Consider the following 26,587-nt stretch of genomic DNA (forward strand, 5'->3'; position numbering starts at 1 on the left):
TCACTGCCTTATACTTAATGGCAATCTTCCCAGGAAGCTGAATCCAGGAGAGGAACTGGTAAGTGGTGGGGAGACCGCAATTGGTGTTCTTCAAGGAAGGTGGAGGAAGTGCACATTTTGTTTATTTGTGCCAAGCTCTTTGTAAGGAACAAATGTGTATAATCTTTAAAGTGTGTGCAGGTTCTATGAAACATGTCAATATAAATAGCCCTTTTGTCAAAAATAGTCAGATTTATTTATTTGCTTACATTGCTTTTGAAAGTATGGAGTACAACATATCAAGAGCTACAAAGAGTATTGGTGAAGCTGTACACTAAGTAACTATAAATTCTATAGGTCTTGGCACTGCTTCCTGTCTTGCAACTTGTCCACAAAAGTACAAATCACAGTCCTTTTTAATTTAACTAAACTCAAATTCTAAAGTTGAAAAAATGTCCCAGCACAGCATTATGATTGCTTTTATTAAAAGTTTGACCTCTCTTACTGAAACCTTATATTTTCAAAATAAAGGTTAAAGAAAGATTGCAGTCTTTATTGGAATATGCCATCTGTAGGGAACGCTCCACATTTCTTTTGTAACCAATTGGTCTACAGTGCAGAAGCTTTGAGGAAAGTAATACGCATTTTGTGCACAATGATATAAGCTATTCATTTAAAATTACATGATATAAAATAAGCTTCATAATGTGGGACCTTGGCTTTACAAATTTATCCTCATGGCAAAGGGACTAAAAACACCTTAAAAATATAAACTAATTAAAATATATACAAAAGGCTATAAAGACAAATATTCTTATTGTATAAAAAGGAATAAATGCTGAATAAGAAATCTTGCTTTTCATCCGAATACCTGCTATATATAGCAGGTACTATGCAAAGTTGGGACTAGTACAGGTGGTACTATGTACCATTAGTACTTATACAGCTGGTACTCTACAACTCAAATTTACCATAACTTGCAGTAAACTTAGTAGAATCAGAAAAAAAGAGAGAAAGAAAGAAAGAAAGAAAGAAAAGAAAAAAAGAAAAAAAAAAAAACATGGAATGGAAGCAATTGGGATTCCACCAGACCTCCTCTTGTTATAAAATCTTACACAAGATAAAATTCTTCATAAACATGTCAATATTTACATCTATTTACATGTGCAACAGATAAACGAATGGACCAAAATGGTTTCCCATCACAACCCGTGGTTGGTAACAAGAACGGCAGCATTTGTACAAAACCAGGACATGGGAACGTGTCCACGATATGGTCACCAAACAGTTGAGTGAGTGTGGACCACAATCAGGGCTGTTGGTCTCCGCGGAGACTTTGGGGAGTCTCACAGCTACCCAGCTGCTCTAGTGGCTATCAATTCTAAACTTTGTAGTAAAACTGTCACAAATACATTCATTTACATGTCATATAAAACCTTATAAAATTGTTGTCCTGCTACCTGTAGTAGGTGCCTAACTAGGCTGGGATAAAACGTCCAATTTGCAGGACCGAGTTTGAACATTATAAACTACAATAAACTCAATCTCTGTACAGTTCAGTTTCTGCAACAATGATTTCAATACTAACGTGAAGGAACCACTGATATGGTGAGCAGTTCCTCGATTGCAAAGGCCTCCTCCACACAACAATTGTACCACTAAACATCAAACTCCCTTGTGAAGCCTTGTAAATCTCCCACACTGTCATGACTAACATCAGAGTCATCTAAACTGGTCATACCAGTTACGTTAAAGCCATTTTCATCGAATTTGCAATATGCACCACGTTTGCCCGAATCCAAAGACACGTCCAGGTTATTCACCTTGAGGCGAGCATATTCGTCGTCCGCTGCCTCCGCACTTAGGTTGTTCACCTTGGACCGTTTGTCCGGCTCAAGATTACCTAAAGATCTCCTACTTGCCCTTCTACGTTGCGAATAATAGTCGTAATCTGGCATGACTTCTGGGTGAGTAATGTTAAGTTCATTTGACGAGGCCGAATAGGCCGAGTGGCGTTTTCTAGCCTGCACCACTGCACAGTCTGGCGAATGGCCTCCATTCTCATCATCCTGAGAAGCGATGAGGTCCTGAGACTTCCGCAGGGCTGAAGCCATGCGGTAGTAGTGAGGTTTGATGTCGTTGACTGGACGCGAGTAGTTCAGGTGGTCATACTCTGAATCTAGAAAAAAGTAATTGTTAACATGTTAGTTCAACCATTTGCTACGCTTTACTTCGAATTATCTTTGAACATATTGCATGCTTTCATTTCTGTATGGCAACACCTATACTAAACTATTTTAAAATCCTCAAAATGCATATGGGATAGTTAAAGGGGAAAATAAAATTACTCTTAAATAAATGGAAAAAAGACAAAACAAAGAGAGAAAGACTAACTTTCTCAAGAGTGAAACTGGATGGTGATTCAAAATATAACACAGTTATGCTCTACACATTTTCCAAGTTAATAGAAAACTTCAACTCTGATCAATAGTACCAAAATTCCTTCCACAGCCCGTTAACGTAGACTTTATCCGCTGGACAAAGATTAATATATATATAGCTGCAACAACTGTCTCTTCCGCTATTCTGAACAAGCACAGGTACCAGAGTGCAGTTGGCCTTTCACAGTACTGTAGGATTTAGTCCCAAGTTACACAACTGGAGGATGTGGGTCCAAGTTGCTGCACTGTTATAGGTTATTCTAAGTGCCTAAGCCCGTACATATTATGCATCCATAATTACACATACTCTTATGACGACCCAAGCTCTGTATTTTTCCACTTCCTTACAACTTTGTCCATTTCATGAAAAAAGCTGACTTCCAAGCAAGTCTGTCTGTCATCACACATCTACTACACAAATGCACTTAACCTAATTACTCTTAACCTAATAACTGTCTACAAGCTTCAGAATGGGTCAAACAAATTATAGCTGAATAAATCAGAGGAACTTAGGAATGATTCTAAAAATGTGCTACATTCTTAACAGCTACAAAACCAGAATACACGCAAATAAATATTACAAGGAGAATCCAATGGAAAGATAAAAAGGTCAGCGCCAAAGAAGCTAGAAAATAAGGATAAATACAGGGCAAGGGAAGGGAAGAGAATACAAACAGAAGATATATTTGAGTTACACACTTTTAGATACTACGTTGTGACGTCATTCCTAATATGGCTTAAACTTACACGTGCTGCTCCTTCTGAATATTGTGAAAACTGTCACGGCGAGGAGATGCAGAAAAGAACAAGTGTATTACAAAAACTTATCTGTATAAAGTTAAAGCTTAGGCAATGGATCACTTTTTTTTGTGAAACTGTTGAAAAATCTTGGATAATCTTATGAGAAAAGACAAAGATCCTTCAAGAAGGCTTAAATTATTCTTTTTTTTCTTTCTTTCTTTTTTGTCATGAAATGTTACATCACCACAAAACTTGTGGGATGAAGTAAAATTGTTTAAACCTTTTCAGGCCACAAACACAAACTTATTCTGTTCCTTTCATAATAAATCATTCTTAAGAGCAAACTGATCTAATAATACATAAATAAACTTGATACAATGACTGAGGTGAGGAGCTACACACAACCTAATGGGGAACCTCAGCCATGCAAGGGGATGAAGGGGCCAAACACTTAACCACATACACTACTTGGAGGCAACCACCAAATCAATACCAAAACTAAGAAATTTAAGTATAAATAGAAGGTGACTGAGTCATTACAGGTCAGGAGCAAGTAAAAAGAGGCATGAGAATGGAATCAGCAAGAGAATAAAGTACAAGAAAGGATGTAAGTCAGCTTTTTCTATGGAGACTTGTGGTTCATGTGTGTACTTGATGTTACCAGTCTTTGTAAAGCAGATTTCAGCACTGGTGTGGAATTTGTTCACTAACATTTGCAGGTTCCTACAGTGAAATTCTATTGGGAGACATTAGCACAGTTTCAATGGCCTGTCTGGGACCAAAAGGACTGCACCAATCTGCTGCTTGTTGTGTCATCACCTACACACCAAAAACAATGTAAAGGCTTCCAAGTGTTTTTATTCCCTTGGACTAAGTACTGCAAAGTTGGGTGTTTGTCTTCAATTGGGCTAAGTACTATATAAGTAGCTGTATATAGTTTTTCATCAAAATATAGAAAAAAAAAATTACATTAGCAAAGTAACATAGCACTCAGAATGTCTAAACACTGATATAATGTTAACAGTAAATTACTCACACGCTAGAAGGGTCTACCCTACTTTTCTTTGGCCTATACTCACATTTGATAATACATGCATATACCAAAAGGTGCCTTCCCTCTTATATGGTGGGTGGTCACCCAAGGCATACACCCTTCCCATATCCAACACCCGTCTAACACCCATTTGTTGTCCAATTATATATCATACTAGTTTTAAAATTCTCCAGATAACACTAAAGCATACCATGATATCTGCCACCCATGCATTTGGCATCAATGTATACATATGTGGAAGTCATACTAAGAATTTTGCTAAACTTTCAATAAAGGAAATTCCACACACCACAAACCCTGCCAATCCCAAGTAATTTAACCTTAAGAGTATAGTACACTCTTCCCCAATGATACATTCATTTACAAAGGAAATTTGGAAGTACTCCACTTTGTAAACATTTCTACGATTCTTAGTTATTTGATGGGAAAAGGAACGTGTTAGTATGCCATAAAAGAAACTATGATTAATGGTAAATAAATCATGTCACCATGAGGATTCAATACTTGTTTACATTAAATATCATTCCTCCTCCAAGCAAAGCTGTCTCTGGTAAACAAACCACCTTGGTTATAGTTTCAGTCCGAGCTAAACCTAATTTTCAATATGGCTCATTATAACAGTAATATCTATCCACGTAACAAAAGGTTCTTCCCCCTTCTGAGGGAGGAAGCCAGCCAAGGAAAGCACCGACACCTATCTCTCCTACTCCCATCCATCACCCAATTGTTTCCCTTTAATCTTAGCTCCTTGTGAATGAAAGGTCATTTCAGTCTTCCACCCAATGCCCAGGTCAGACAATATTAAAACACCAAGAGAATCAAATCAGATCTAAAACTTCAAATCTGCATATCCAGCAAGAGGTAACTCAGGTTCAGATATAATGCAATTTGATCTGGTTTAACATCAAAGACTCCTCTTTAAAGGTCAGATATCAACAGATATACCATTCACTAAAAATAATCAAAAAAGTACTTTTTAAAAGCATACAAATAAAGTTTTTACCTATTACAGAGGAATTTATTCAGAAAATTCACTTTTAATTGCGCCTCGCATACCACTTTTCCGAAGTCTAGATATTCAGAATAACAATATTGTTTGTTTGGCAACTGTGACGTCATGAACGCGGAATTCCCCGAACCTTTCCCGAAGCGCACGGGCGGAATGTTTCGAATAGCAGACGACGCAATGAAATGAAGACAAAACTGTTTTTTGCCAAATTTGATAAGATGTAGATGGTGGAATTATATAGAATACTCTCTGTATGTTTTTTTATGTACATTAAACTGTAAATACAAAAAGTTATGGAAGTCTTGATATCTGACCTTTAAAGGTCAGATATCAAGACTTCCATAACTTTTTGTATTTACAGTTTAATGTACATAAAAAAACATACTGACAGTATTCTATATAATTCCACCATCTACATCTTATCAAATTTGGCAAAAAACAGTTTTGTCTTCATTTCATTGCGTCGTCTGCTATTCGAAACATTCCGCCCGTGCGCTTCGGGAAAGGTTCGGGGAATTCTGCGTTCGTGACGTCACAGTTGCCAAACAAACAATATTGTTATTCTGAATATCTAGACTTCGGAAAAGTGGTATGCGAGGCGCAATTAAAAGTGAATTTTCTGAATAAATTCCTCTGTAATAGGTAAAAACTTTATTTGTATGCTTTTAAAAAGTACTTTTTCGAGCAATACGATGATTTTTAGCGAATGGTATATCTGTTGATATCTGACCTTTAAAGGAGGAGGCCAGGATGCTATTTCCTTATGGGGGACTTAATGCATTATGCTCCTCACAACAAACTTCCAAGGCAATGTATGAACTGCCTCCACTCCTGAATTCTGTCAACTGCCTCAAAGTGTTCTAACTAGCTAACTTAAAAAAAATCATGAAGCTCTAACTATACCAAATAGATAAAAGAATAAATGATGATAACCTTGCTCTTTTCAAATTCAGAATACCAGTCTACATGAAAAAAACTAGAAAAAGGGCTAAAAAAAATAACAGAATGGAAGCCTGACTCCAGAAATCAACAATGACGATGCTCACACTATTACATACATATACCAAAGGCTTTTTCCTCCTACATGGGGGGTAGCCAAAAAGCTCACACTATTACCATAAATACAAACACCCTACAGTAAAACTAAATGGCCAAACCCTTTCTTTGGAAAAGAACCCAAAAGTTCCAGGCTTCACATTTGATACTCATGACTTTCAGCTCACGTCAAGAACCTCACAGCAAAAAGCACTAAGGAAACAAATCTATTTAGATCCATTACAAGCACTGACTTTGGACAACAGAAAGAAACTAATAACCCTTTTCAAACAATTTTTAAGAACCTCCCTTGACTCTGCCTCCACAGCATACATACATACATACATATACCCTTCACCTATACCACACCCAACACCATATGTTTCCCCCTCTTGATCTTAGCTCCTCTTGGATGAAGGCCCGTCCCTGTCCCCTGCCCACTGCTCAGGTCAGAAGCAATGCAGCAAGACATAGTACAACCTCACAACAGGCACTAACAACCAAAGCTGGTTTACCACCCCTATTTTACTATATAGCAACCCTCACCACTCATCCACTTCAGATTTTACAGAACAGACAAGGAGATATCCTTTCAGACCACATTAATTTATCATCCTTTCACAACCCTTCCTTGCTCAACAGACATTCATCACATCCATCCCATTCTTGGTTTTCCCCTCAAGTTCATTCCATCTCCCTCCGCTCTCCACACTATTTTTCAGTATTTCTTCACTCATTCTTTCCATGTGCCCAAACCATCCCAGAATTTAACAAACGAACTGATAATATCTCCCCCCCATCATTTCTTTCTGATTACTGCATTTTGAACTGAAATGCAAAACCCTATAGATGATTGCAAGTTTCATATGATCAAATTTCAGAAAACTGAGGTTCCACTGTGCATGTGTATGTTTGTTTACCTAATTGTAGTATACAGGAAAGGAGCAATACTTGTATGGTCTCATCTCCTACTCTCCAAGTAGTGTGTGTATTTACCTAGTTGTATTGTATATGTGTATTGTATTGTATTGTATTGTGTTGTATGTGTGTGTGTGTGTATGTGTGTGTGCGCACACAAGATTCACTGCAGTCACCAGTCTTGGATCCCATGTTGGACTTGTGATCAACAGCTATTACCCTCCTGGATGAGAGCTCAAGAGCTCATAAATGACCCATTCTATGGGTGATGCTGTGACCCCTCCCCCCTACACACACATATGCACACACCCAACTCCTTGCTCATCAGAACAGGAGTGTCGGCTCGCAGTGCAGCGATGCTGAAATTTTCAGCCTCAGGCAGGACTTGAACTCTGATCACTGAATTAGCAGTTGAGAGTGTATGTGTGCATGTATCTGTGTGTCTGTGCCTGTGTGTATAGTTAAGTGAAATTATGCAGGATGTACAATTGGGATTTGTCTACACAAGGGTGGGGAATTAGACTGATGCTAAAGTCCTGTATGCCCAACATACATCATGATCCTTGCTAGGTATCTAACCCACTTCAATTTCCCAAACTTACTCAAATTTGATCTACTCAGAAGTTCAAATATGAGCCACTAATCTAACCTACCTCAAAAGCTAATACATTTTGATCCTTTCTGCTCATAAACTATCACATTATTTTGCACCACCCTCCCTTCCCCATTCCTCCTTTTGTGTAACATAAAAGTAACATTACCTAAGAAACATAATTCTAACCCATTTAGCTGCATATTATACCTGGTTCTCTGACTTGAGGTTTCTGTCTAATTTCATCATATACATGATCAAAGAGACGATTATCTTTCAAACTTTCAATGGAGTGATATATGTTGAGGTTGGGGTTGGTTGCGTCAGCCTCCAAGGCCTTCAGTTTAGCAGATGGGACATCATAATGACCTCCAACAGCTCCTGAAATGGGTAGTAGATATCATCACGCTGGATCAGGTGCATACATGTAGCTGTGTCGTTTCTATGTTGTCATGTCATGTAGGAAAAGTCTCGCTTAGTCTGTGTTATCGAACTACTTTACACTGAGCATATCAAGCAATTACACAACAAGCAAGTTGATAGGCTGTGCTTAGAATGTATAAATGTGACTGAAAAATCACCTGCTGGGTGCTACATATCAAAGATCAATCATTTCGTGCAAATTTCAAGGCTCGTTGGAGACACCACCTTACCTACACTACTGGCACCATCATCATCAAAACTAAACGTCCCAAACTTTTCCCGTTCTCTGTTTTTATCTCCTTTGATAGACAGATTGTTCTTGATCGTAACTTCATTGTTAAGGCCTCCATTTTCTACCATAGGACTCGTAGGTTTGTTGACGGATTGGTATGCGTACACAGGATTGTCAAAGTGGTGTTTATCTGAAACCAAGAAAATTAATTGTCTGAGAAATCCCAACTTAAAAACAATCATGAAAGTTAAAAAATATAAAAGAATCCTAAGAAATGAAAAATGTGCAAATTCATTTGTCCACAATGAATGCAAATAAAAGCCATGATCACATGACTGAAAGTTGATCATAAAAGTACAAGATTCACTTGAAGACTGCCATCTAAGAGTGAAGCGGCAGTGTTGGGATGCTGGGTGTGCAGAGTGCATTTATAAGTGCTAATGTTTGTGCTCAAGTTAGGCTTCTGTTGCCACCAAAAAAGAATGAAGTAGAAATAATAGAAACGTTTCTCATATACACAACTAAGTGGATATATATGTTCAATGTATACAATATTTTTTCATGTTTGCTCTAGTCTACGCCAAAAGCCAAACTGTGGTTCAACCTATTCCATCCATACAATTACAAAAGAATGTAATATGTGAATAAAAAGCTGGAAGCAATCACTGGCTAAAAGTTGAGAAGGTCAAAAGATGTCTGTTACATGAGAGAAGAGGCAAATATGATGTACAGGGAATGTCATATTTCAATATCATAAAAGAGAATAAAAGGCAGGGTACAGGTAAAGCTCTTGGGGGAAAATACAATGTACATCAATAGGAGATGCAATTATTCATATAATGAAATAAAATGTCTCAAAGAGCCTCCTCTATTGATGTAATTTGCAAAACCCCACAAATATGGCAACAGCAAGGCACTACCTGCAACTGCACTCCATTTTTTGGTGATGGGGGAACCTAATGAAGGGAGGTATACATCATATATCATTGCTTATCTTCAATCAATTCCACAACTATACAAAGGCAATGCAAAATAAATAAACAAATAAAAATCTTTATACATGAAGGGTGAACTAGAGCACAGAAAATCTGAGAGACCGTTCTCATACAATAACATTAAGCCAAATCTTTTCTAGTCATGTAAACTACATCAATGTACAAAATTGTTTCACAAATATTTGTATGTAAAAATGAAAAAGATATATCTGGACAGTTTTGAACACCAATGTGTGTGTTTAAGAGAAAATACTTGGTTCACACAAATGATCAAGCCCAAAATGTGTTCAAAAAGAAAGAAAAAATGTGTGCACCACACCATTAACACCTGTATTTTCATAGCAAATGAATCACACCAAACACAAATATCAGCTTCCTATAAGAAAAAAAGCTCAAAAGATCCCTGTGATCATTACATGTAAGGACATGTGGTCAAATAAAAATAAGCAACTGGACCTAAAACTAAATATCCAGAGTGTTGTGTCCAGTTATTTACAGGAATCTACAGGGAAGCTCACCCGATTTTTCAGCGATCTTGTTACCTCGGAGTTTTGTGTTCTCCTTGCCTTCCGTCATGCTCTTGGGTCTGTCTACTTTGGGTAAGCGTGCATTAAAAAAGAAAGCAGAAGTAGAAAATATTTGACACTGTGAGGCTTCTGCTGAAAGTAAGGGATGTGAGGTAAAGGTGAGAGACAAGGACAAATAGAAAACAAGTCGATGTTCTGGATGGGGAGAGATCGGCAATTGTAATTGCTATTTCGAACTATGTGTTCTTTTCATTATCTGCACTTCATGTATATTGATTCATTGCCAAATAAACTTATTATTATTATTATATAAGGGATAATATTCTTAAGTAACTGATTTTCAGCTATGAAAACCTGTGTGCATTCACTTGTCATACCAATTTGAACAAAGGACAAATGGTCGAAAAAGAATGTACAAGAACTGAGCTAATAAAGTAAACTATCAGTAGACATAATTCACTAGTAATTCAAAATATTTCCAATTCTTCACAATTAATTCAAATACTATTTCTTAACACTTAGTATTGGGGCTAAAATATTTTCTAAATGATATCCAATAATCCTTGTATTGAACCGAACCACATCCAGAAAACGACTTCTGCAGTTGAAAAACGATCAGGAAGGGTGACAAACTTCACATGAAAACTAGAAAACATATTGTAGGACATGACATTTTTTTCATTTTGCGTAACTGTTGAGTGCAGAACATAATAATTATCTACAGAAATACAGCAGTCTGGACCCTTTTCAATCCAAATTTGAAAGAAAAGAAAAACCATAAATATTGGGGAAACTGATCCAAAAGAAGATTAAAAATTTCTGGAAAAGTGTCAAAGTTGCAAATACTAATCAACAGTTACAACTGCCTTACTGAAATCAACATTCTTTATGAAGTGATCATACAGAATTTTTTTTCATCAAGCATTTCTGATTCCACACAAGTTCATTACACCCCTAAGCTGCACAATAACATGAGAGATAATGTTTTTGAACAAAACTGAATGAAGGCAGACCCACATACAATTATAGAAACCATTAATTAGAAAAATAATTTGCAAGCATAAGAATTTGCATTTAAAGGCTCTACACTAAAGAATATACGGTGAAGATATGGAAGGAAGAGAGTAAAAAGTAAACATCTGTTTATTCTTTTCTCAATTTTCAGTCATACTCTTACCCCATTTTACATCTGGTCTCCTCTTTGCCTCCCTCACCTTCCATTTTCCTTCTCTATTTTTCTTGTACCTCTCATTAGCTTCCCTAGTCTTACCTTGCAACAAATCAGCATGTGCTCACTTTTTCTCTTCTACTACTGCAGTCACCTCTTCATCTCACCATTCACTACCTTTCCATCCTCCTCATCCCACACACCATCTTTGTGCACTTTGTCACTTCCTCCTTGAAACATACCCATTCCTCTTTTACTCTTACCTCCCCTCTCTCCCTCAGCACCTCCCATACATTGCTCAGCTTTTTCTAGTATTCCTTCTCCTTGTCCTTCTCATTCAATTTGTTAACTATAAGTACTTCTTTACCTCCCACCCATTTCCTCCTCCACTTTTTTTTCTACTCTCAATTTCCCTTCTACTAAATTTTTTTTCTAACACTCCCCTACTCTCTCCCCTGAAAACATGAGCATCCAGAAATCTTCCTATCCTTCCCTTTGATACCACTACATTGTCCACTAATGTCCTACCAACCATCCCTGTCAACCACCCTTTCTCATATATACTTATACTTGGCTCTCTTTTTGAACATGGTGTTTGTTATCATAAACTCAGTTTTCTAAACATCAACATCGTCTCTCTACCAAGATTCTTTCTTGGCACCCCAAATTTCCTTATTACTCAATTTATTGACTCATCCCCTACTCTAGCATATAGATCTCCCAACACTACTACATTTACATTCCACCCAAAACTCTCCATACACTCATCTAAAAAGACTCCCTTTCCTCTTCACTTTTCTAACTACCAGGCCCATATGCACTCACAAAACTCCATGTCTCCCATCACAGTTTCACCTCCACCCACATTAACCACGAAGCCACTTGCCTCCAATTCACCATGTGTTTTCCTACCTCATCACTTACCAGTAGAGCCATTCCTTCCCTCCCTTACCCCCTCATCACTCCCAATACTCTCCCCACCACACTCCCAAACTCAAAATCACCTCTCCCTTTCAACTTAGTTTCACTTAAGACTGCCATTTTCATCTTCCTTCTCACAAACATACTGCAAAGCTCTTCCCTTTTACTCTCATCTGAACTACAGCCACGCACACTTCTATATCTATCTATACACCAAGGGCTCCTTCCCCCTTATAAGTGGGGTAGCCAAGTCAAAGGCATCCACCCACTCCCACCTATTCCACTCCCATCCACCACCCTTTCATCCTTCTTATCTCAGATCTTCGTACAGGAAGGGTCATCCCTGTTCCCTGCCCACTGCCTGGGTATGAAGCAATGCAGCAAGACACAGCACAATGATACCGTTCACAACTGCTAATCCAGCAGTCCGAGTTCGATTCCCACCCAGGGATGATATATCATGGTCACTGCACTGTGAGTTAGCACTCCAACTCTCATGGTCAAGGAGTTGTGCGTGTAAAAGGTCACATTACCCACAGATCAGTCATATACGAGTTCTGAGCTCTCATCCTGGAGGGTAATAGCTGTTGATCACAAGTCCAACATGTGAATTGCATCCACAGCAGGGCCACTTCACTTACATGGCAGAGAGAAATCCCTTCGGGTTGCATCAAAATATCACTCATACATAACCATTCTCCACTCACCCCTACCTCCTGCCTCCTCCCTCCCTTATTGAACAAACGTTCCTCTCTTGTTCAAAGCCCCCCAAATTTTAGGGTTCTGGTTAGAGTTCTCCTCCCAGACCCTCTCATGCCTTGACTTCTCCTAGGATGAACACAGAGAGCAGGATTCATAGTCTCATCATTCCATCTCACTTTTGTCTCATTTTCACTCGTATGGGAATCATGATGGCAGAATTTTTGTCCTAAAAGAGGACACACTTTATTTCAAGTCCATAGATGAACTTAAAGCTAAATTTGATCAATGGAGAAAAAGATGTGGAAATCTATGGGTATAGTTCCTTTCCTGTATATTACAATTAGGTAAACACACACGCACATATCACTGCAAACAGCAATGCTAATTCTGTCATTCTGTGCATACATTTTGCTTATAAGCATATCTATTTTACTTTCTCCTTTTCCTAGAATGTAACATTGTTTGTAATTTCATTAATAACATACCAAAATTACAAGTTAATGTTGTAGGATTAGTGACAGAGTAATTATGTACAAAAATAATTATTACATCTACTACGAACACAATTTCCTACAAAGGAACCTATAAACCTACAGGACCATGTAATTCAACCTACTACTAATGGCAACTGGAAACTAGTCTGATTCAGATCAATATGTTACTGTGCAACTTCAGAAACTTGTGTGAAGTCGTGAGTTACCTGAAGTCTGTGGGTTGGCTGTAAACTGCACAACTGCCAGTTCATGTTTTAGTCTTGTTAAACGCCGCCTATTGTCATGAGAAAAGACAGTTTCATTATTTAAAAATATAATTAACAACTACAAATATTTTGAGTATATTTTACAAATATACAAATACAGAATACAAATATTTTCAGCAGAATTTTCATACTGAAATTACAATTATTCATTCATATATATGTGAATAAATAAAGCAAGAGATATGATCGCTATAACTTTGGTGCATACCTGTAATAAATTATTATGGCAACAACAACGGTGATGAGAATGATGGACACAACTCCGACAACCAGCCCTGCATTACTTCTTTCTGGTGTACTTTTTGCAGGGGGAGGGAACGACTGAGTGATTGGGCCAGATATAGCTATATTGCAATCTGGACCTGAAATCAGAAGCAAATATTACAGTCATTCTAAGAAATTTTCATTAAATTTATAATATCTTCATACATTTGAGTGTGTTTGAGAAATACAATTAGTTTTAATATGTTCTTTTGAGTGTATATAGAAAGAGGATACTATGTGACAAGCCAGTGGAGGTAAATCAGCTCCTGCTCTAGGATTTTGCCTGTATGAAGGGAGACGAGGTGACTCTTTACACAAGATAACGAGACAAGAGGGAAAGTTAAAAGAGTTTTAACTGTGTATGATGTAGGCATTTCCTATATATACCTACATCATACACAGTTAAAATGGGTGGGAGTAGTTTCTATGCCTTTTTCTTTTTGGCTACCCCCCGTGTAAGGAGGAAAAAGCCTTTGGTATATATATGTATGCATGATGTAGGCAACTTGGCCACCCTCCTTATAGAGAAATAAAGACATTATTTTGTCTCATAATTTAGCTTGAGGAAGTATATTTGTGTGTTTTTGAGTACCATTGTGTTGTTTCAAAGCAGTCATTATGGTTAGGTCATCGATATAGGGGAGAGCTTTGATGTTGTGCGTGGGGACATCACTTCTTACCTACAAATCCATTCCGACATTTACATCCTTCAACTGGGTAACAAATGGAATTGTTACTTGTACATTTACAGTGATTGAGACATTGCCTTCCAAAATAGCCCTCAGGACATGCTGAAACAAAAATGTTCTTTTACTAACTAGTTCACTGCTCTTCAAATATACAACACAAATATCATTATTCATTTTTTTTCATATACTTTTTTAAAACCTTGTCAAACTATATATTGCATATTCATTCCAAATGTGAGATTCACAGTTTATTCTACGAATGTGTAGAACATTTGTCTAAAATACTGAAATTAAACAAGAAATTGTACTTACTCTGTGTACATCCAGGCCCCATCCAACCTGGTTTACATTCACAAAATCCATCATTTCCCCGACACGAAGCATGATTCTGACAATGACACGACTGGAGGCAGTTGTAGCCATATGATCCTTGTGGGCACGGCTGGGTGCAGTTTCTACTTTGCCATCCAGGAAGACATATACATTCCCCTAGAAAACAACAACAATAACAAAATTCATAGGAAAGTTAAATATGTAGCACTTGAAAGATAATGTTGACTCGTTTGTAATGGTCTGAGGACTATAACTTAGAATGCACACTGCTGTGGATGTCCTATGTCTTGTGACACTGCTTCTGACCCAGGGGAGTGGACAGGATGCAGGGATGACCTGTCATCCAGCAGGTGCCAAGATGAGAGGGAGGGGGGAGGGCAGAGGGGAGTGGAATATATGGGAAATGAAATGGGTGGGAGTGGTTTCTATGCCTTTTTCTTTTTGGCTACCCCCCCATGTAGGGGGAAAAAGCCTTTGATATATGTATGTATATACCAAGAGCCTTTTTCCCCTTATAAGGGAGGTAGCTAAGTCAGAGGCATATGCCTATTCCCACCACCCCCTCCACCACTCCCATCTCAGCTCCTCATGGATGACAGGTCAAATACAATGCAGTGAGACACAGTACATCCACAGTAAGGCCAGTTCACTTTCTCTGTCCTCTCATGCAGAAAACATACATACATACATATACCAAGGCTTTTTCCCCCTTACCAGGGAGGTAGCCAAAAAGGACAAGGCATAAAATCATTCCCACCCATTCCATCCCCGAAAACACTCCACACCCCTCCACCCTCCCTCCCATCTTAGCACCTCCTAGATGACGGGTCATCCCTGCACCCTGTCCACTGCCCTGGGTCAGAAGCAGTGTCTCAGGACACAGCACATCCACAGCAAGGCCGCTTCATTAAATCGGCGACCCCCTCTCTCCGTCCCCCCATATAAAGGAGAGGCAGAAAACATAACAGGCCCAAAATGCCCCACTCTGACTATCTTCAGACAACAACTCAATATGTTTATTGCTTCTCCAAGTGATTTATAGTCCCACCTGGAGGCTCTTGACAGTTTCCAGGAGGCTGTTGGTCTTCTACAAGAGTGACCAGGGGCAACAGATTGATAGAATATGCCCCCCAATGACTAGTCTTCAGATCATTGGGGGTCCACAGATTATCCAAGAGGTCTGGAGATCATATCCACATGTACAAATTTAAGGTACTCATGAAGGTGCATTATTGTATAGATGGGGTGACTATGACTTGTGTGACTATTGTCCTTCAAATGGCTTTACCTGTCTCAGGATTACATTCTCCTCCATTACGACAACTGCATTCATGTTGACACTGGATACCCCAATAGCCAGGGGGGCATGTCCGATCACAGCGGGTTCCTCGCCATCCTGACTTACAGTAGCATTCCCCTGTTTGGTGATGACATGTGCCATTGCCTAGAAAGAAATTGAGATTGAAAGATAAAAGATAAAAGATTAAAAAAAAATTATATATATATATATACGCACACACACACACACACACATTATATATTTATATTTACTAACCCCTGATGAGCCTAGGTCTTTCCCTCTTTTGAACAAACATGTCTAGCATTATCTCAAATAAAATCTATAGATTACCTTCCTGCTTGAGTTAATTGATATCATATCTAACCCTTTGGGGCTAGACTTAATGCTAAGTTTACATAGAGGATCATCTCTTGTAATGGTGATTTCCTCTCAGGTAAACAAGAATTATTTGCATTTATAGGTAATGAGGAGCCTTTGCCAGGAGGCAAGTAGCTGTGGCTAAAGCCAAAGCTTGGATTGTTAGGGCTGGTAACAGTCAATGCTGGGAATCGGAGAGAAGTGCAGGATTGAAACCCATAACTAAGTGAATGTGAGGTGAGCACACTTCCAATTATGCCACCAGTGGAGTGGAGTGAACAAATCAAAGCATACGCTCCCTCCATACTCATCTAAACAGACCATGAAAAACAGTCATTTAATACCTACCATATTCACACTTTGGGCAGTCTTGATTGCAATTAATGCCATATTTCCCAGGTCTGCATGGGGTATTACAGTCAGCTCCATGCCATCCTCGTTCACATATACACTTCCCAGTCTTTGAATAGCAAGAGCCGTTATTCTTGCAGTCACACTTCTTGTTGCATTCTTCACCATAATATCCTCTTGGACAACTGGATTCACAACTAACACCTTCATTACAAGTAAAAACAAAACACTTACTAGTTAGTAATAAATAAATAACTAAATAATAATAACAATGTTCAGTAACCTTTTATATCAAAGTATCAATCAAATGAATAATGATAATATTCTAAACAGCAATTATACAAACTGCAACACTAGACTTTATGACTTGCCTCTAAATCCTGGTTTACATATACATGAGCCTGTCTCTGGATCACAGCCTTCCACATTATGCCCAACACATGCACAATGGTGCTGACACTGGAAGCCATGGAAGCCCTTATCACAGGTTTTCTCGCAACGGTCCCCAAAATGGCCAGGACCGCATGTACATGCGCCCGTTATTGGGTCACATGAACCATTATTAAGACAGTTGCATTCTTCAGTGCAATTTGGACCATACTTGCCCATTGGACACGTCAAAGTACACTGTAATCCTTCCCAACCTAAAAACAAAGACATGAAATCCAGTGATATGCACTTAGTTTGACTGATAGTTATATCACAAAATTTTGTTCAATATGATCCCTTGTTTACAAAATAAGTCTACCTATATAACAAAGGCTTTTTTCCCCTTTACCAGGGAGGTAGCCAAGTCAACATAAGCAAACACTGGAAAAAGATTTGGACAGAGTGAAGTACAGTCTCACTTTAATTACCAAAAAGACATTGATATTTGACATACCAGGTTTACACATGCATTTCCCCGTTTCATGTGAACATCCTAATGAATTCTGGCAACGGCAGTGAAGCTCACAGTTCTTTCCATATTTTCCTTTTGGACAATGTTCAGAACACTGATTTCCTTGGTAACCTGGGTAAATATAAAGTAAAGATACTCAGACTCTCTTTTCATTTTTAAAAACTTTAAAGGGTCCTGAATACACCTGACCCTCAATTTAAGGACTTTGATTTATGGGATTTAAGATTAAAAGGGCTCCATATTAAAAGAATTTTTTTTTTTTTATGAAATTCTACTTTTTGATTATGAAGTCTCTTAAACATGAAATATGCAAATAAGGGTTAAGTGTATGCCTACTCCTTTTCTTTATTGAATACATGATTCATGATCTGGAACCATGCTCAAGCTTATAACAAGCTAGGTCTCACCTGGGGCACAAGTGCATTTTCCATCTTTGGGGTCACAAAATGCTCCGTTCTTACACGTACAAATACTGGCACACTTTTCACCGTATCTATAAAATGGACAGGCTCTCGTGCAAGTTTCTCCTGCCCATCCCGCCTTGCACTGGCACTGGCCTGACCACGGATGACATCTGCAGAGAAAAAATATCCCAATTACAGTACCAAGTAACTCAGAAATGCCTTATTAGCAAAATAAATTTAATAACCATTCAAAAAATCATTGTACACAAACAACTGTCCTATAGCACTAAATGCCAAAAAAATAACATGAAAAATTCCACAAAAATAAGACTAAAACTACGAAGAAATAAGGTAGAAATGAGTTAAGTGATGATGAAGTAGGTTTTTCTTATCCCTCTACAAAGAGGTGAAAGAATTACAGTCAACATTTTGGGTCAGGTCTGGAGACCCAGTGGGACTTTCTTGGGGTGTAACTCCAAATGGATGTGGAGGTGTTGGTGGGTTTTGAAAATTCTTTCTAATATCCATCTTGAAGGACCACCACTTGTAAGTACCCACTGTTGGTCCCTTGCAGAGTAAAGATTGGAGGAAGAAAGTACACAAGCCAAGAGAAAAGATGATGATAATATAAAGAAATATCATATGGGATTAGCATTAGCAAATTTGGGAAAAGTTTTATTTTGTTCTGAAATTTACATTACAAGTGGTCTATGAAAAAAAAAATAAGGGAAGACATAGGATTACAATAATGGCCTCGGCAATTAGAATACAAGATATCTACTACAAAGATGAGAACCAACAAAAACATCTATGAAATTATTAATTGTCACTGATGTGATAAAGACAATGTTATATAAACAAAAACTTATAAAAACAACTGTTATCTTAAATTAACAAATATAATTAAACATTATTTTAACAAAATCATTCAATAACCAAACCTTTCTGTGTTGTCCTTGAGACATGGGCATATATTGGAACAACCTCGACCGTAATGATCTGGAGGACAAGCTGACACTGAACAGTCCGATCCAAGCCATCCTTCTCTACAGAAACATTTTCCACTTACATGAGAACACGTTGCACCATTTTTACAATTGCATACACTGGTGCAGTTAATGCCGTATCTGCCTAAAGGACATTCTTCTTGGCACTGGAAAAAATAAAAAGGTACAATATTACTACTGAGCATTGATATGACTAACATGATTAAAAAAAATCAATAATAAAAAAACAAAATAATAATAATAATAATAATAATAATATTAACCATGTATAACACTATTAGGTACCACTTCTACGATTCTACCTCCTAAGCACATTATTAATCCCAAGGATAGAAACACTGTTTATTTGGTTATCAGAAATTAAATACAATACATCAAGTGGATAATTTCAACAATTAATGTCAGGAGAAGTGATGTTAGGGGAGAGAGTTGTCTTGTGGGGTGTTTTCCATGGCTCAGTATGTACATTAGGAAACTGACATGGAACTATCCCCTTTTTTCACTTTGCTGATTGTGTGTGTAATCATATGGGGTGGTATGCATTTAAATTCCTTTTCTATAAGTGGTTTGTCAGGCAGAAACAAAAAAAAATTATAAAATTTAGAGTGTCTAATCTGCTTCATACTACGAAACTGCACGTCAAGTTAACTAACCTTATTTCCGACATATCCTGCTGGACATATACAACGCCCTGTCACATGATCACAAGTGGCAGAGTTGTAACAATCACATATCTCACTGCAATTCTGGCCCCATCTTCCCTGAGGGCATGGGTTTGCACACACATCCCCCTAAGAAAGAAAAAATATAAAAAATCACTACCTTCCTCAATAAATTTGGATAATCATTCTATCTTTCATTTTAACCTTAAAAAGATTGAAAATATATATTTTCTACATATTGCATTACCCCTGACAAGAGCAAAAGGGAGAAAGTTTTAAGTTTAGACACGAGAGTGCTACTCACTGTCCATCCCGAAGGGCACTTGCACTTTCCACTAACTGGTTCACAGTGTCCGCCATTCTGACACTGGCACTTATTGCTGCACGCATCCCCATGAGTTCCTTCTGGACAGGACTTTTCACATAACGGTCCCATCCACCCTGGGGGGCACTTGCAGGCACCGGATACGTGGTCACACGTGCCCCCATTTTGACACCGGCAACGGTCATTACAATCCTAGCACAAGAAATACTCTCTTGTTTAGTCCATCTCCATCAAGGATGTTTTTGTATGAAATATTGTGAATATATTATATACATGTATCTATATTTATTACTTGTATATTTATACCTACCACTCCATAATAACCCTCTTGGCATTTTTCTTCACAGTATGGACCTATCCACCCAGCATGACAGGAGCAGTTGCCATAGAGTGGATCACATTTGCCTTCATGCAAACATGGGCAGTCATGGACACATCCCATGCCCCACTTGCCTTCAGGGCACGCTGCAGGTTAGACGATCAGAGATATGACACTCAGCTATGCTTGGCTATATCTATCACATTAATTAAGAACCCTACATCTGTGTCAGATACATTTACATGATAAACAAGACTTCCAAATTTCAGACATTTTCATAAATTAAGCACAAAAATAAACAGTACACATGAAATATTGGTTAGTGTAAAACACATGCAGATTAGAGGAAAGTGTTGAATATTAAAGCTTAAGCCATGCAACATGCTATTTTTTCACAAAAGGCAATTCCTTAAGAGCCAGTAATACCAAGCAATACCAGATATTGCAACAGTCACTGGAAAATAAAATTAATAAGTATTGTACACAAGATATGTTAGTAAAAACCCAAAGCCATCTACAACCACAACCACATATACTGTGAAAGAGAAAATAATGTTTAACACGTAAAAAAGAATATCTTTATCATGGTAATGTGAAGATCATTACCTGTATTAAATATTCTATGCACCACTGAATTCCACATATAGAAGAAACCTATCAATAAACTTATGAAAAATTACCCATGTCTCGTGAGCTTTGTTTTGAGTTCAGAAAACAGTCAACTCGTTACATAAATCATATATAAGTGTAGAAGTCTAAAGTAGAAGAAGAAAAAAAAGAAAAAAAAAAAACAATCAAGCAGTAATGCTAAAAGTACTGAGAACAATGAAGAGGAGGAGCACATTTGTAGTGCTCCCTGCTGAAGTGAGGCAACATGCGGAAAAAAAAAAAGCAAATGGACTTAGTAGGTAGTCAGTGTTGTTACAAAGCTACCTGTGCCTCAACTTGTTCCCAAAGTACAAGTGAAGCAATGAGATAGTTTCCAGATCTGACTCATCCAAACTGAAACCACTATTTTCTTAAAAAAAATAAAAAAAAAATAAAAAAAAAAGTTTTATAGGCATATAGTTTGTGACTTTTTATAGGGTTACTTTTGGAAGAATCAACTTCATTGACACATTCTTTTTTTTTTTTTTCTCTTGACACTTTGCCTTGAAACACTGGAATAGCTGGGTGATGTGAAAAAAAATATATCACCTGAAAACTAAATCACATGTCGCTTACCTCACTTCAGCAGAAAGAACCACACTTATCATGTGGGATCCACACTTACCCCGCATTTCTGACAGCAAGGAAAGAATAGACACAAGAGAGGGTGAGTACAGAACACAAAAACACAAAGCTGTGTGGTGAACAGGTATGTACTGTGTGATGCAGTGAGAAAGTTGTGAGCAGGGGTATAATATGGTGGAAGCTACCTACAAAGTTGTGCTACGATTGATTCATAAAGGTTTATGGTGTAATGTCCCTGCCTCGTGTGGGTGCGATTCTGTACCAGTACCTGAAGAATTGTTCACCATACAACTAGGCCATTTCATATAGCAGCGAGATCACATTTGCAGGAGTGTAATGCCTACCATCCATTTCCTTCAATATAAGTAGGCTACATAAAGAGGGAACAATGATGCTCAAACACTTAAGAGGGCAGATTATGCTTGGGATAAATCCATGTCGTGCACAGCAGGTGTTTCTCAAGTATAATTCATCCATGTAAGGCACATATCAGTCAACAATGACACAAAGGTGAGAGCAAGGGGAAGGGAAGGGAATAAGAGCATAAAATGACAATGCTATTGTTTTCTTCCATCCATGATGCACAGGCTACCAATAGGGTTTGCAGGGTACGGGGATGGATAACTGGCAGAGATGAAAGGGCTGATTTGGGGGAATATGAAAATGGCTGTCTTGTCTAGCTCAATTTACAGTGTAATGTTCAGCAACACAATGTATCTCACATCAAGGATATCCTGTCACTTAAACTTCATTATCCTAATTGACAGAATCAAATAATGAAAATGTGATTCAGTCCCACAGAAAATGTGTTCTTTACCGAGTCAAACATATAATCATTTCTACCACTGACGTTGGTTACGTGATCACCTGAACCTGTGTATTGGTTTGGATGTCCACATACCTCATACAGGTACTGTCAAATTTCAGTAAAATTTCCGGCAGGTGTAGCCCAGACACTACAGAGAAGTTTATTATATTCTGAAAGGCTTCACAGCTTATATACCAATTCAGGATATATACATTTTAACCATTGTGTAATAAGCACTGCTCGAAATTAATACTTTAATATCTCAAAGCTGTTGCATTTCAATTAAATTTTTGGAGAGGCAACCCACTGTACGAGGATAAACCGATTATATTTTGAGGCAGATACAGATCCACTGCCTCTAGTTTTTATGTTGAAACAAGGCTATTCTGTAAACTTCTCACAGGTCTTCAAAACTATTGCCAAGATCTTCCAATAATAACATCTAAAACCATCACTGATGCTTTCTCTTTTATGAAAAACTTGTACTGTCATACTTTTGTCATGACAACCTGACAACTATAGCATTGTTGTTATAGTTCTGGTGACTGGTGGTGGAATTGGTGTAGACCAAGAGCTTTCTAGATACAACAATAATCATAGTAAAACCAAACATAGAAGTTCATCTGAGTATGACGAGTCAAAATTAAAATGTTGAATTTGATACAGGGCTACACACAGGCAAAACCGGGATGGAGATGGCACTACCAGACATCTGGGTATCAATGATGACCAACTTTGATGTTCAAAATCTGATAGGCTACATACAGGAGTGTCATGTGATGAGGAAACATGACAGATCGGAAGAATAGGGTAAGGGGAAAAATTATGAAAAGGTTGTACGGCTGAGCAAAATTTAACAAAGCAAGGTGGCTGGTGCACAGAAAAAGATGGCAAAAAAAATATCAAGACAAGACAAAAATCCAAATATAGCTCTGAATGGAAAGGAAGAGAGAACATCACCCAGTAAAACATACCGAGAACAAAATTATAAAGTGGATTTTGACTAGTTCCTCAGAGAGGTCATAAGGTACTTCAATTCTCAAAAACTTCTACATACATAAATAAATCAATCCATCTGTTGAGGCTGGTCTCTCTTGCCGAAGACCAACACCCTCCAGGTAACCAGCAACAGTCTCTGGGCAGGTCCACAAGTCACTCAAGGCTCAAGGAAGATATGTGTTGTTGTCCAGTGATTGTTACTATGGGATGCTGCAGTATGAGGTGTTCTGTGTCCTCTGTGTGGTGGTGGTGGTGGTTGTTGTTGTTCCCTTGTCCTCTGTGTGGTGGTGGTTGTTGTTGTTCCCTTGACTGTCTGTCAAAGCAGTTCCGTGGTGGTGGTGGTGGTTGTTGTTGTTGCTGCTGGTGTCATTCCCAAGGCTGACTTGCTGAGCAGTCCTGTCTCCCTGAGGAATGCCACAGTTGGAAAAGTGTTTTCCCACAAATCCTTTACAGAATGTATATTGTGTTGTTGGCATGCATGATTGTGTACAATGCAGCATGGGGTGAAGTGTTACACACTGGGGAGTTGTCTGCAATACTGTCATCCAGCCTCTTCTGGTAGCTTAGAAAGGCTGGATGGTTGCCACATCGCAGTCTGGCCAGGTGAACTCTGTCCTTTTAGGGGAGAGAGGATTCAGAGGGTTGGATATCAGGGGGGCTGGCATGCAGCAATGTATTGTCTTTCCATTTGTTGATGGAGCAGTGAATGATATGATTATGGATATCCTTCTGGAAGCTGGTGTCTGGTGGTTGTGAAGAGAAGAGAGTATTTGTGTGTGATATAGGTATCTGAGTGTTGTTGTTATATTTTTTGGTATGCGCGGGTGTTCTGTTATGTAGTGTACCAGGTGTGCTATGTTTGTAGAGGCTGCAGCAAATGTTTGTGTGCCTCTCAAGTCAAGGTGATCCTTGACTTTGAGGACTTTGTGTCAACTTTGTGTGGTGGTTGCATCAAGAGCAGTTCTAGTCAATGCTCATGCCTATTCTGTGTTGGTGCAGTTTTAACGCTGGATTGTGCCCTGAATGCAGGCACGTTAGTGTGGTTCTTATTGGGTGTGGGATTTTTTTTTTCTTTGGGGCTTATACCTAGGGGGTTCTTAAACTTGGATCAAGACTCCTGCCTTTCCTTTTCCAAATTGTGTCAATAAATTCCATGATTATAAAAACCTACAATCTATAGATAATTCCTACTTTCATGGTCATGACAATCTAAATATGATAATAGGAAATCAAGGATATAGATGGAACTGCACATGAATTTGAGTCTAGGTGTGTTAGAGAATTAGAAAAAAGGTGATGGGATCCAACAAGTGTTGCTCCTTTCCAAGATAGGTGCCAAGATAGGGAGGGAGGGAGGAGGGTGGAGGGGAGTGGAATAAATGGGAAATGAAATGGGTGGGAGTGATTTCTATGCCTTTTTCTTTTTGGCTACCCCCCATGTAAGGGGGAAAAAGCCTTTGGTATATGTATGTATGTATGTATGTACATACATACATATACCATAAGCTTCTTTTCCCCTTACACAGGAGGTAGCCAAAAGACAAGGCATAGAAACCACTCCCACCCATTCCATCCCTCACATACTCCACTCTCCCCCCTCTCTCCCATCTTGGCACCTTATATGTTTATACAGTGACAAAACCAGCCCTTCCATCCCCAAGTGCTACAATTGTTGGTTTCTTGTGCCATTCCCTCGTGTATTTGCCTCTGTTATGTTTCATGATCTTCCTTTATGTGTCTGTTTCACTGTCATCACATTTCTTCTTTTGTGGTCTCTCCTATTTCATTTTGTGGGATGGTAACGTACACAAAATTTTCTCAATATTCAATCCTCCACAATTACAGTTTTTGCTATCATGTTTTCACCATAGCTAGCTAAAAATCTGCAAGAAAACGATTAGTATGCCCAACAGGAGATCTGATGTGACCTAAACACACTTTACACTAAAATTATAGCTCCCTCCATTGTTCTTCCTCTAATTCGGTCTTGCTTGCTCATTTTCTCTATCTCTAACACCTCTCTTTCTATCTATATCTCTCTCTATATCTATTTATATATCTCTTGTTATTTATACATCTCTCTCCCTCCCCTTTCTCTCTTCCTTGCTCACTTATTTGCTCTCACTTGCTTACTCTCAATCAATCACTCATTCAATTGCTAATTATTGACTCACACTCACTCTCAGTTTTCCATACAAATGTGTTAACTCCTGGAACAGCTAAAAAATTAACACTGACCAAGCTAAAGTTCTGAGAAATTTCAAAATTTGGTATGATAATCAGAAAATAAGACCAGATCTCATGAATAGAACCCCTTTCTTGTATGTTACAATTAGTAAAAACAATTTGGTATATACACACACAGCTCCAATTCTGTATATTACAACTGGGTAAACATATTGTACATACATACATATACCAAGAGCTTTTTTCCCCCTTATAAGGGAGGAAGCCAAAGTCAAAGGCATAAATCCACTCCCACACACACTCCACTCCCATTCACCACCCCTCCTTCCCTTTTTTCTTGGTTCCTCTTGGATGACAGGTCATCCTTGTATCTCACCCACTGCCCTGGGTCAGAAGTAATGCAGCAGGATACAGCACATCCACAGCAAGGCCACTTCACTTAATCAGTGACCCCCTCTCTGTCCCCTCATGCAGAAAAAGAGAAGTTGAGGAGAATCCCTTTGGTCTGCGTCAGAATATCATTCACTCGTACTCGTACTCCTACGCTCCCCCCATCCCCCACCCACTCCTTCCCATCCATCACAGCATCATCCATACACAAACATTCCCTACTCACCCCTATCTTCTGTCTTTTCCCTCCCTTCCTCAATAGACATCCCTCTCTTTCCCAGTGCCCCTTTTACCTTATCCATCCATCTCATCCTAGGATGTCCCCGCATGTTCACTCCATCCACCTATGCCTTCCACACCTCTTTTACTAATCTTTCTTCACTCACTTTTTATGCGTCCAAACCATCCCAATAATCTTTCATTAACTCTATCTCCCAACTCCTTTTCCACCCCTGCTCTCTTCCTCACCTCCTCATTTCTCACTTTACCCAGCCTAGTTACCACTACCATACTTCTCAGGCATTTCGTTTCAAACAAATTTAAACTCTTCCTCTCTTATGT

At 38.5% G+C, this 26,587-nt stretch overlaps 1 protein-coding gene across 13 annotated transcripts in view; it reads right to left on the minus strand.

Annotated features, from left to right (window-relative positions):
• Positions 1 to 211: 211 nt before the first annotated feature.
• Positions 212 to 26,587, minus strand: part of LOC143038370 (uncharacterized) — a 163,199-nt gene continuing 136,823 nt past the window's right edge. For 7 of the 13 annotated variants that reach the window (XM_076207415.1, XM_076207416.1, XM_076207425.1 and 4 more), the window contains 18 exons: positions 20,401 to 20,555; positions 20,070 to 20,282; positions 19,757 to 19,894; positions 19,038 to 19,249; positions 18,100 to 18,266; positions 17,675 to 17,803; positions 17,163 to 17,435; positions 16,789 to 16,995; positions 16,072 to 16,227; positions 14,763 to 14,939; positions 14,442 to 14,552; positions 13,706 to 13,859; positions 13,438 to 13,505; positions 9,938 to 10,075; positions 8,423 to 8,614; positions 7,980 to 8,150; positions 3,168 to 3,197; positions 212 to 2,158 (listed from right to left, as the gene is read on the minus strand). In XM_076207415.1, coding sequence (XP_076063530.1) covers positions 1,638 to 2,158; positions 3,168 to 3,197; positions 7,980 to 8,150; positions 8,423 to 8,614; positions 9,938 to 10,075; positions 13,438 to 13,505; positions 13,706 to 13,859; positions 14,442 to 14,552; positions 14,763 to 14,939; positions 16,072 to 16,227; positions 16,789 to 16,995; positions 17,163 to 17,435; positions 17,675 to 17,803; positions 18,100 to 18,266; positions 19,038 to 19,249; positions 19,757 to 19,894; positions 20,070 to 20,282; positions 20,401 to 20,555 — 3,212 coding nt within the window. In that variant the 3' untranslated portion in view covers positions 212 to 1,637. The remainder of the gene's footprint in view (positions 2,159 to 3,167; positions 3,198 to 7,979; positions 8,151 to 8,422; positions 8,615 to 9,937; positions 10,076 to 13,437; positions 13,506 to 13,705; positions 13,860 to 14,441; positions 14,553 to 14,762; positions 14,940 to 16,071; positions 16,228 to 16,788; positions 16,996 to 17,162; positions 17,436 to 17,674; positions 17,804 to 18,099; positions 18,267 to 19,037; positions 19,250 to 19,756; positions 19,895 to 20,069; positions 20,283 to 20,400; positions 20,556 to 26,587) is intronic. The other 6 variants (XM_076207421.1, XM_076207424.1, XM_076207420.1 and 3 more) reach the window with 6 other exon arrangements.

The sequence above is a fragment of the Oratosquilla oratoria genome, chromosome 24 (assembly GCF_046742065.1).
Source record: "Oratosquilla oratoria isolate Oo_2021 chromosome 24, ASM4674206v1, whole genome shotgun sequence".
NCBI classification, from domain to species: Eukaryota; Metazoa; Arthropoda; class Malacostraca; order Stomatopoda; family Squillidae; genus Oratosquilla; species Oratosquilla oratoria.